Source organism: Chrysemys picta, chromosome 7 (genome assembly GCF_011386835.1).
Source record: "Chrysemys picta bellii isolate R12L10 chromosome 7, ASM1138683v2, whole genome shotgun sequence".
NCBI lineage: Eukaryota > Metazoa > Chordata > Testudines > Emydidae > Chrysemys > Chrysemys picta.
Genome location: NC_088797.1, coordinates 81,928,155 through 81,938,935, shown reverse-complemented (window position 1 = coordinate 81,938,935; position 10,781 = coordinate 81,928,155). Strand labels below are relative to the sequence as shown.

General features: G+C 35.7%; 1 protein-coding gene across 4 annotated transcripts in view; it reads right to left on the bottom strand.

The window, feature by feature from the left end:
* Nucleotides 1–3,351: 3,351 nt before the first annotated feature.
* The window catches only part of LOC101932696 (solute carrier family 22 member 15-like), a 58,525-nt gene continuing 51,095 nt past the window's right edge, over nt 3,352–10,781 (bottom strand). For 3 of the 4 annotated variants that reach the window (XM_065551894.1, XM_065551896.1, XM_065551895.1), the window contains 3 exons: nt 7,680–7,752; nt 6,784–6,942; nt 3,352–5,460 (listed from right to left, as the gene is read on the bottom strand). In XM_065551894.1, coding sequence (XP_065407966.1) covers nt 5,434–5,460; nt 6,784–6,942; nt 7,680–7,752 — 259 coding nt within the window. In that variant the 3' untranslated portion in view covers nt 3,352–5,433. Of the gene's footprint in view, nt 5,461–6,778; nt 6,943–7,679; nt 7,753–10,781 lie in introns of all 4 variants that reach the window. The other variant, XM_005294325.5, reaches the window with a different exon arrangement.

The window sequence follows — 10,781 nt, the reverse complement described above, 5'->3', positions numbered from 1 at the left end:
TTAGCTTCAAGGATCCTTTATCTTGTCTCCAACTTCCTGTAAACCCAATAGGGTAATGCTAGGAACTACCAGACCAAAGGTCAACAAACCATTTAAATATGTTTTGATTCCTGGAATGGGGTTTCATTTGTGAGCAGCTGTCTAAGGAGAAAGGCTGGCACAGACAGGCTCTGAGGCGTAATCTGAAGGAATTTCCCCTCCCCACATCAGATCCAGACAATGATAAGCCTTACACAACAACCAGATGTGTATAGTATTCTTTATTGTTTTTAAGGTATGTTTTCTCTGAAATGCTTTTGTTCTAAATAAATACTTTGCTTTAAGGAAGCTGCTTGGTCATCAATTACCACTCTCATTACCCCAGAAGGAACAGAATTTCAGGATCTGAGCTCAAGTCAAACCTGCTAAGGTGGTCATAATTGATGCATGGGACAACCATCCAGTACCAGGTCTAAAAGTAGGAAAAAAAAATAAGAAAGAGATGATGACCTGATGCCTCACATTTAAAGGAGGTGCATAGGCAGAAACCCGCTGGCACGTAAGGTGCATTTTGCCTGGTAACTGTGACACGGATGTTTTTCTAAAAGATATGGTCTAGTTCAAACAGGAATTAATTCCTGGCCTATGGCCTGTGTTATGAAGGTGATCAGCACAGAGGAGCACAATGGTCCCTTCTGGCCTTACAGTTTATGAAGATAAAAATTAAAAGATGGGGATACTTCTTCCTTCCTGGCAGGATATGAGATGGGACAAGAAGGGTGAAAAGTAATCTTGAAAAATGCTAAGGAATTCATCGTAATATTGCCCTATGCGGGCACATGACATGAGTAAAGGGAAATTCAAGAAAAATAAAGAGGAGACTTGGGAAGAGAAATGAAAACTTAAAATCAGACATAGCTATTTTTTCAAGAGCCTGCTGGCACCATGCATGAGTTTAAGGAGATTGCACTGTAGCCAATTGATAGATTCACTCATGGTGTGGAGAAGAAGGCTTCATTGACCACTGAAATATGTTCTGGGATGAGAAGAGAATGTTTGGTTTAGAGTGATGGTCTCCACTTAAACACAAAGGGAACTATTTTCCTGGATTCTAAACCATCAACACTGATTAGGCAAGCTTTAAATGGAAAGGAAGAGGCAGAGGAGGAGATTTCACAAGCATGGTATTTCCACAAAGTATGAGGTTGAAGGGGATTGTTCTGTCACAGGAAAGGATGACTAGTTCTGTAGGAACATTTGTGTACTGAATTATCTATACACAAGTGAGGAGTATGGGAAATAAGAACTAAAAGTGGTACTAAAAGATAAGGATTGTGACCTAATGGGCATAACTAAACTTTTTTTTTTCTTTTTTAAACTCAGCTCTCTTTATTCTCAAATAGCTTGGAAAGAAAAAGTAACAGATGGAGAACAGTTATACAATGAGTAAAAAATATATCAGGACATTCCCAAACAAGCTTTCTTCTCCTCTTAAAAACAACAGAAAAAACAGTTGCTCTAAATTAAGGTGCTCTAACTCCCTAAGGCCAAACATTTGAAAGCTTTGAAAGCTTTGAAAGGAGATCTATTGAGAAAAGCAGTTATTTGACAGTTGGGTTCCTTTAGGAGCTTTAAGCTCCCGAAGCAGTAATTGTGCTAATCCAGTAGAAAATAATGACAAAGCTGCAGACAATCCCTCTATTGAAATACCCAAAATGAAAAACAGCAAATATTAAAATAAACTGCCTTTTCATCTAGCCATGGGGAAAAAAACAGCAAGGTGGTGAAGCATCTACTGTAACAAGGTGTTAAACCTAACACCGTTAAATGCAAGGATACAAACATCAAAGGGAAAGGATGTAAAGAGAGATTACATGATGTGTGTGTGATGTTACACTCCATATTCTTCATAGAAATATTATGATAGAAATATGGCATAATGAATATTTGTATGCAAGATGGGTCATATGAGGTATCATTGAAAAGGCTATGATCTACTAAATGTGGTTATCCAATTTGTATGCCTATATCATTTCTGTATCTGGAGTTAGGAATATTGACTGTGTAACAATTACAACTGTGTGTGTACTTGGGGGAACGCCAACCAGACAGTAGGCAATCAGCCTGAATGAGTCGTTTAAGAAGGACAATAGAACTTTGAAGTTCTCCCACCTTCTTGGGATGTTGCTTTGACACTGCAGGGTTATCTGATGATGTCACCTGGTACAGAGTACCACCTTGGACACTGCTGGTATTTTTCCACTGGAAACAAAGCACTACTGCCTTGTATAAATTCTATTTAAGACTGGGAAATAAGTCAATCAGGGCTCTTCTCCATTGGCTCCCTGCCCAAGAAGGAAGACTGCTGAAAGCACCTGAAGAGACAAAGGAACTAAGCTGCGGAAAGGCAAGGGCTGAGTCCAGGCTAAGACAGGGGTCTAGTCTATAAAGAGAAATAACTGGAAATTTAAGCTGCAAAAACTCTGCAATCTGCTAAAAACAACATTTAGGGTGAGAAATTACATTTTGTAACCTGTTTCTTTAGTGAATTAAGCTTAGGTTGCGTGTTTTGTTTTATTTGCTCAGTAATCTGCTTTGTTCTGTTTGCTCTCACTTATAATCACTTAAAATTTACCTTTTTTAGTAAATAAACTTATTTCTTGTTTATTCCAAAACCCGGCCTGTGCAATTCATATCGGGGCGGGGGGGGAGGAAGGGAAGGAAGGCAAAAAGCTGTGCATAACTCCCTCCACATTGAGAGAGAGGGCGATTTTTATGAGTTTGCATTGTACAGATCTCACTATACAGTGCAAGACAATATTATCTTGGGGTTTACACTCCAGATGGTGTGTGCGCACCGGAGTGTTGGCCATTCCCCTAGCTGAATCCTCCTACACAGAGCTGATTTCAGTCTGTATCTGCAGCTGGGTGTGGTCTTACCTCTGCTGGAAAGAAGATTGAGAGCCTGGCACCGCAATCCAGTGCAAGGGAAACCCAAGCTGGTAGGACTGGCAGGCTCAGTGGGAACCCAACACATCCGGTGGCACCCCAAAAAGGGTGGTCCAAGCCGTCAGAGCATGTATGCATGCATATCTATTCAAACTTTGGCCCCCATATTTCCCTCTGTTCTGGGTTTGTGATGGGAATGAAAGAAGCAGAAATTCCTGCCAAAAGAGGCCTAAATTCACGGAAGGGATTGCAGCTGCAAAATGTGACTCCAAAGAGATGCAGAGTCAGAGGATGAATCTTTTTTGTGGTCTGTATTATTACAGAGATACTTGCTGATTGTTGCAAATAAATTACCAAAATAATTGCAAATGTCAGGATTACATTGTGTTAATTTTGATGAATAAAATAAGCAGAATTATAAAATATTGTGCACAGAATTTTTATTTTTTTGGCACAGAATTCCCCAGGAATAGACTTTTACAAACTGTCACATGTACAAAAATCTTAATAAATGCTGAGCAGGATACATTCCAAATTTTAAAAAAATTGGAAGATATAAGCACATTTTAAATACAATTTATTTTTATTACCGGTTTTCTACAAGAACTGGAATAAAAGGATGTGGAAAATTCATTATTGAGGCTGATACATTAAACATCTGGCAGAAGGGGGACATGAGACATTCACCATAGATTGATGTATTTATGGAGAGCCTCTCTCAATGTGTTACTTCTGCTTCTAAGAAAACGATACATTTTAAGATTCAATTTTTATTACCAAAAAAAATAAGAATCAACAGAGCTTTTCATAATAAAAAGTTCTAAATTGATAGAAACGTGAACTCCTCTTTACCATTTCCTTGATGATGTAATTATCCTTTGAAGAGGGATCCTCAGTTGTTGTGGTTATGAACATTAAAGGAAGGTAAGAGACTACCAGAAGGTATTCAGGAACACTTTCACCTGCTGAGTTCTAAAGCCCACAAAAATGGAATATAAGGCAACTAAATATATATAAGAAAATAAGAATTGTGTGTTTTGTGTTATTTTGAACTTTGGCACAGAACTTAAATGCACATATACAGACGTTTTATGCAATCTAAAATCATAACTTTCTCTGCAAACTGTATTTTGTGATTTTAAATAATTTTATACAAATTAAGGATTCAATCATGCCATTTATAACATACAGATGGACTGTTGTACCCCCTACAGACTTCACTGGGGTTCCACAGGGGAAGAGCAGTCTACCCATGTGTTATAACTTGCAGGCTCATAGTTTAAATATGAAAATTATGTCAAAATGCAGTGGCTTTTCCTTAAGCTTTTCCTACCAGATGCATTTAATAAAAGGACTAAAGTCCAAATGATAGGAAATATCCTTATAAGAGCATGACAAATTTACATGTAAAAGAAACACTAATTTGATATTTATAATTTTTTAAATTTAATTAAAATACTGTTTTGGCAAACCAATCATAACAACTATGATATCCCTACTCAAAAATAAATATTTTAATTGGTAAGTGAAATCTACTGAACTTATTTTTCTATTGCAGATATTTCCAATTCTAATTGAATATAACTTTTTTGAATATATATCGTATTTGATACATTTTTGATAATTTTTTTCTAGTTCTGCAATTATAGCTAGCACTTAGCTACTGGTTAATTGCATTTTTTGAATTAATATTTCAATAAATGTTCAGTACTAATTTACTCCCTCTTTTAAATATATCTCTTGTCTGCAAAGACCTCATATTATTCTTTCCAATGTTGCAATTTTTCATGTTAAATTTCTTTGTTGTTCAACTGGGTCTTATAAAAAAATCTACTGTATCCGACATTAAAGTTAATTTACTTCCCTTTGAAATTTCCTGATCAATTTGATTGAGTTTCTCACATTATTAATGTTACTGTTAAGGCAATAATCTATACAAATCTTTGGTCTTTTTGTATTATGAGTTATACAGTAGTTTAAAGAAAATGAAAAAAGAAAAAAAAATCTGTTGAGTACATTAGCATACACAGGATATAATTATTTCTAACAATTACAAAATACCTGAATATAGTAGGCTGCCCTGCAACCTTCCAATCAGAAAATATCTTTTAAAAAACACTTATAACATACTACCTCAATTTCATCATTATATTTCAATTCACAGCTAGCAGTTACATCTTACAAAATAAAATAATGGAATATTACTTTTTTTTTTTTTAATTAAAACCTGTATCTTCTGTGTCCAGAGTGTGGTTAATTAAGTCATTAAATTAATGCAAGGATTTGCCATCTCTCTTGGCAAACTTTTTTCATTTTGGCAAACTTTTTCCATTTTCTCAGTTGCGCTCCATATAAAAATAAACTGTTCAACATACTGGAAGTGGCATTATACTTTATGCCCCTTGACATTTCCATTCTGGTTTCTCAGTGGCTCCACACCTCCACTATGAAAGCACTTTACCAAAAGATGCTTGACTTTTCACCAGAAAGATGTTTTTTGAAATTTTAAGTGTTTTCTTCTAATTGGTTTACCTGTTAAACAGATGAAATATAAATTATTAAAACTATTTAAAGTATCTTATTTTTGCTAATGTTCACAAATTAATGTCAAAGGGTGAAAATCAGCATTCATTCAGTTGATCAAAATTCAAAAATGAAGTGAAATTAAAAAAACAAACTGCACAAATATGTGTTTAAGAGACTGTGTTTCAATTTCTTTTCATTTCAACTGAAATCAGTACTACCAAATATTAAACTACATTAAGTATATATGGACTTTTAATTTTTTAAAACTCATTAATTCTTTAGTACAATAATTAACATAACTAACAAAACTCATTAATTTGTTAGTGTGTTAAGGACACTTAGTATTCTTTTGTTTCCAAGCTACCTGTGTTGACTTCATAGGATAACCTTTGTTGTTGTCATTAGATATCCTACTATTCATATTCATGTGAGTAAGACGACATATGCAAAATCTTTGAATGTGTTACACATTCTATATCATGAGATAATTAAATTTTGAGTCTTCACAGTAAAGTTTGTGTCACCATACAGGATTGGAGGGGGAAAAATTGTAGTTTCTACAGTATAACAGTGATAGACTGATGCTTGCTGCATCCTTTGAAGAGACTTTATGCAAATTCCAGCAATTTGCATGAAGTCACTGTACTGTTAATTGTAGTAATAGATTTCAGCTAAAAACTAAAGCTACAGTATATCTTTTCAAATTGTCCTGGTTGTATTTTTGAAACTACCATTGTTGACCATTAATCAGACAAAACTAAATTACTTTTCAGTTTCAAAAGTTTTATTAGGCATTCATCTACTAGAGGAAAGTGTTCCAAATACTTCTAACAATGGAGGAGAAATAAATAAGGGATTAAACACTCTCCTCAAATATCATGCACTGTTTTCTTAAATGTTATATTCTAGTAAGGGACTTGACATAAATAGAAAGGGTACAATGCAATACATAAGAGTGACTTAATTGCCTTACTGCAGAAGTACAAGTTATGTTATCTACAGTATCACCTGTGACTATTTCAGGTTGTTTTTTTAAATTACGTTCAACAATAACAAAAATGCACTGTGGCTTATGTGCTGTATCATATACACAGGTGAAAATGAGTGCAAAAAAATTATTTTAAAGCTTTCTTCTTTGACATACAAACAATTGTAAAACTCTATTTAACAAATACAGAGCAAGGATGTTACGAATAAAGAAAAAACAGAAATTTAAGATTAACGTCCAAGTTGAATAACTTAGAAATGTGTGCTACAGTGTGACTTGCGTAAGATGTATGGAAACTGCTTTAATAAAAAGCTAGATTAAAATAAGTTTTTTTACTCTGCCTTTTTGTTTTTAAGTATTTGGTATACAGGACCCTGAAGGTCTTCAATGCTCTCTGCAATTGGTTTATTAAGAGTTTCCGGAAGAAGAAGAGTCAAGAATCCGGCTGATACTCCACTGATTCCAAACACCATGAATGGCACAGATGGGTTAAGAGTTTTCTGAAATTAAAAATCAGTGATAAAAACCCCAAATTAATTCATGCCCCAGGATATTTCTAAAAATATTGCAGCATTATTTGTTCATGTTTCATATATATATATATATATATATATATATATATATATATATATTTCAATTAATTATACACAAAAACAAGTTATATCAAAAGGTCTATTCTTCACAGCATTCATGTATGTAATATCTATTAACAACAATGGTAATTATTTAGATATACATTATGAAAAGAATGGATCAAAAACTCACTATACAAACAATTATTCATATCAAAATCTCCATTATGAATGTTTGCAAGCCAAAAAGCATTCAGGTACTAAACTAGGTATCAATACAAAATTTGTTTACAAAGACAGCAGCAGCAGATAAATACTAGGTAACTCACTTAATGTAAAAGATAAAATGTTAATTTGCTTCTTTCTCAAAGGAATGACGTTTTATAAAAAGATATTCTATTTTGTAAATACAAAAAAAAAAACCCAAAACACACAACAACCAAAACACCCTCTCTCATTAGTTAAATCTGGAATTTGACTATATCAATATAATTAAACAGAGCTTAAATATACATTTGCAGAGGTATATATAAGTATTCCTTGAAAAAAGATCTACCTGCCATGTCAGAATCATGAAAGCAATTCTGAGATTATTCCAATAAACTAGAAGTCTTGGGGGGGGAAGTGTCAGTAATTAACATGAATAAAATAAAAAGTTTACTTACCATGGATGGCACAAATGGAGCCAAAACACCACCAAATCTGCAAGTCATTGAACAGACACCCAAGCCAGCATTTCTGTTCCAAAGGGGGAAAAAAGAGGATGTGTAATTTCAAAACGTGATATGATTAGAACGAGCCCTTAACAAGCAATTCTATTCTCAGATATCATCCAAGCTTTATTATTCTTTTTCAAATGAAATGTATACAAATACTTTTTTAAAATGTCAATCCATCACTTGGGAGAGCCTGACAATGTTTTTGTTTTGTTTTGTTTGGGGGGGAAGGGGAAATCAGTCTATTAATGTAATTAATATAAGTCCAGCAGGTAAGTCAACCTGTGTAATAGTAAAAATTACTATAACCAGCCAATGAAGAAAATATCCCATCTTGTTATACCAATAGAATAAAAACCAGCAGGATCTTATTAAGAGGGATAAGGCAAAGATGCCACATTTATTGTAAATATAATGATAAAGCAAAAGATAAAAGTAAACAATGTTGTTTGACTACTTATTCCTATCACTACCTATTCCTTATACACACACACACACACACACACACACACACATATATATATTTTCATTCGCACAATCATTCATTTAAGTTCTGTATAGGTGTTATAGTTACCAGCCTAGAAGTTGCTCATGCCAAGTTACTGGCCAGGTATCTTGGTCATGAGGATGGAGCCGAGTCTGTGTCAGGTGCACCTGATGCTCCTGGAGGTTGGCAGCAGAACCAGAGACTCAAAATCCTCAGTCTTGAGAGTCCATTCTTATAGGAATTAATTCCTATGTTAGTCTATGGGAGCTGTTTCATCCTGCTGTTGCTGACTCAATCAGCGGATGGCACATTCCTGGTGGCTCCACACTGTCCAAAGTTTGTGTTTCTCATCCTTCCAGGTGATGGGGTGGATCCCAGTTTACCCTCCGGGGGTTCTGGTGGTCCACTTTACACATTCTTCGGCCGATGGATACTCCCTTTCTAGGCTAGCACCTCCCTAACCATTCATGTACATCAAACATTCATCAACATGCATTCCATATCTTAACCATATTTTAATTTACTGTCTCCACCACTTTCAGGGTGTGTGCTAATTCATTTGAGACTCCCAGCCCTTTAATCACAGAGGGTGGGGGTCTGTTCTAGGAGCCCTTGCTGTTACAATGAAGTGAAAGTCACTTATCGGCTTATAGCGTTTGTTTACATTATATCCATTACTTCAAGAACAAAGTCAATTAACTTGTTTGTAAGTTTTACATAGTGATAAAGTATCTTTCACAGGACAGATACAATCAATGGTTTCTACAGACAGTAGCTTACAAGTTTTAACAGAAGACCCAAGAGATTTTTGTACTTGGTGAAACTGTTGGATTTTAAAGTGGGGGGCAGGGGGGCAAATTATTGGGGGGGGGGGTCACTGTTACTTGGGGGAATCACTGTTAGTACCTTCTTTAATATCCCTACAATCTATCTCCCAAGGATATCCATGCCAAAAACCCCATCCTCTGATGCAATCCAGTACTTCCCCAAAAGTCTGAATAAACAGATAGGCTTTACATTATGCCCTACAAGTCAATAAATGTGGGCTACTCTGGACTGGGCTACAGAATGAATTCCAAAGTTGACAGGAACCTCATGGAGAATGATCTAGCAACTCCCTCCTTTATAAACTGAGTAAGCTGCAGCTTAAGGGCCTCTACTGCAATATCTCACAGGGAGAATGGCAGTCTCTGAAACAGGCAAGGTCCTAAGTCATTTAAAGTCCACAAAGAAGCCAGTGGCCTGTCAGTGCAGATCCTTGAGCACTAGTGTATCATGCTCCTAGAGAAATACACCAGCTACCAACTGTGCTGCTGCATTCCACTCAGTTTTCAAATTAATTTTAAAAGGTACAACATCATACAGAGTGGATTGTAATAAGACATGGATAAATGTAGAAAGGTCCACCTCAGAAATAAATGGTTGCAACTTCCTGATCAAATGCAAATTCTTTCTGGGCCACTGCAACTATATGACTGTCTAACAGCAGCTGGGAGGTCTATTAATACCACTGGTTGTGAACCTGAGTGACAGAGAATAGACACGCATGATATTATCTTAAACAAATCTTTCAGTTGCTTCTCCCAACCTATCATCACCTCAGTCATATCCGGTCTGAGCTTCAGCCTGGTTGTCCTCATTTCCCTAATCTCAACCACAACCTGGCTAAATCACCGAACCACAGCTAATGGATTAAACAAGACAAATATAGAATTAGAGATAGGTCACCAACATACCAAAATGACTGAGGTCCATGTCTTTTCCTCACTAACTTCTAAAAGCTCTTTACCCATGTTCAGCAAAACAGATGACTGCACAGAACCCTGTGGAAGCCCACACAAGAGTAACTTCTCTACTATCTGGCATTCTCGCAAAAGGAAAATAAGGAAGTCACTCAGAATCTCTGCATCTACCCCGCTCATGTTTGCAGGAAAGCCAATAATTCCCCAGACAATGATACTGCAAGCAGCTGGCACATCTAACAGCAGCAGTGTGGACATCTGATCTTTGGCCATTGCCAGCAGGAGTTCTGCCAACAAAACTCAGGGCAAACCCATGTCTCCTCCCAGAATTACATGGGTCAAAAATTCTTAATTCTCATCCTTTATCAGGTATGGTTAATATTCTCCCAACCCCTCTAGATTACCACGAGCTCCAAACACCTCCTTTCTCCGATAGAATCAATACAAAGAACAAAGAACAACCAGTTAACATATTGAAAAAAAATTCATAGTAAAATGAACCTTCCCTCTCTTTTCCATAAAACTTAGGTCTCTCAAATCCAGAATGTTAATGGATTTTCTAACAATAATGGGGGAGAACACGGTGTTCTAAATGCAAAATACTTATTTTCATCTACATACAAAAGAAGTATGAGTTAACTAAAAAATTAGTACTTAACTAACCTAATCCAAAAGTCAACAACATGTTGCTCATGTAAAACGCTGTCACTACAACTCAGAGAACTGAATCCATTAGCATTCCAGAATAATTTAGAGAATATTTTCTAACACGGTACATTTTGCTCTGGCTGACTAGAACCTCCACTACCTCAATAATGTATC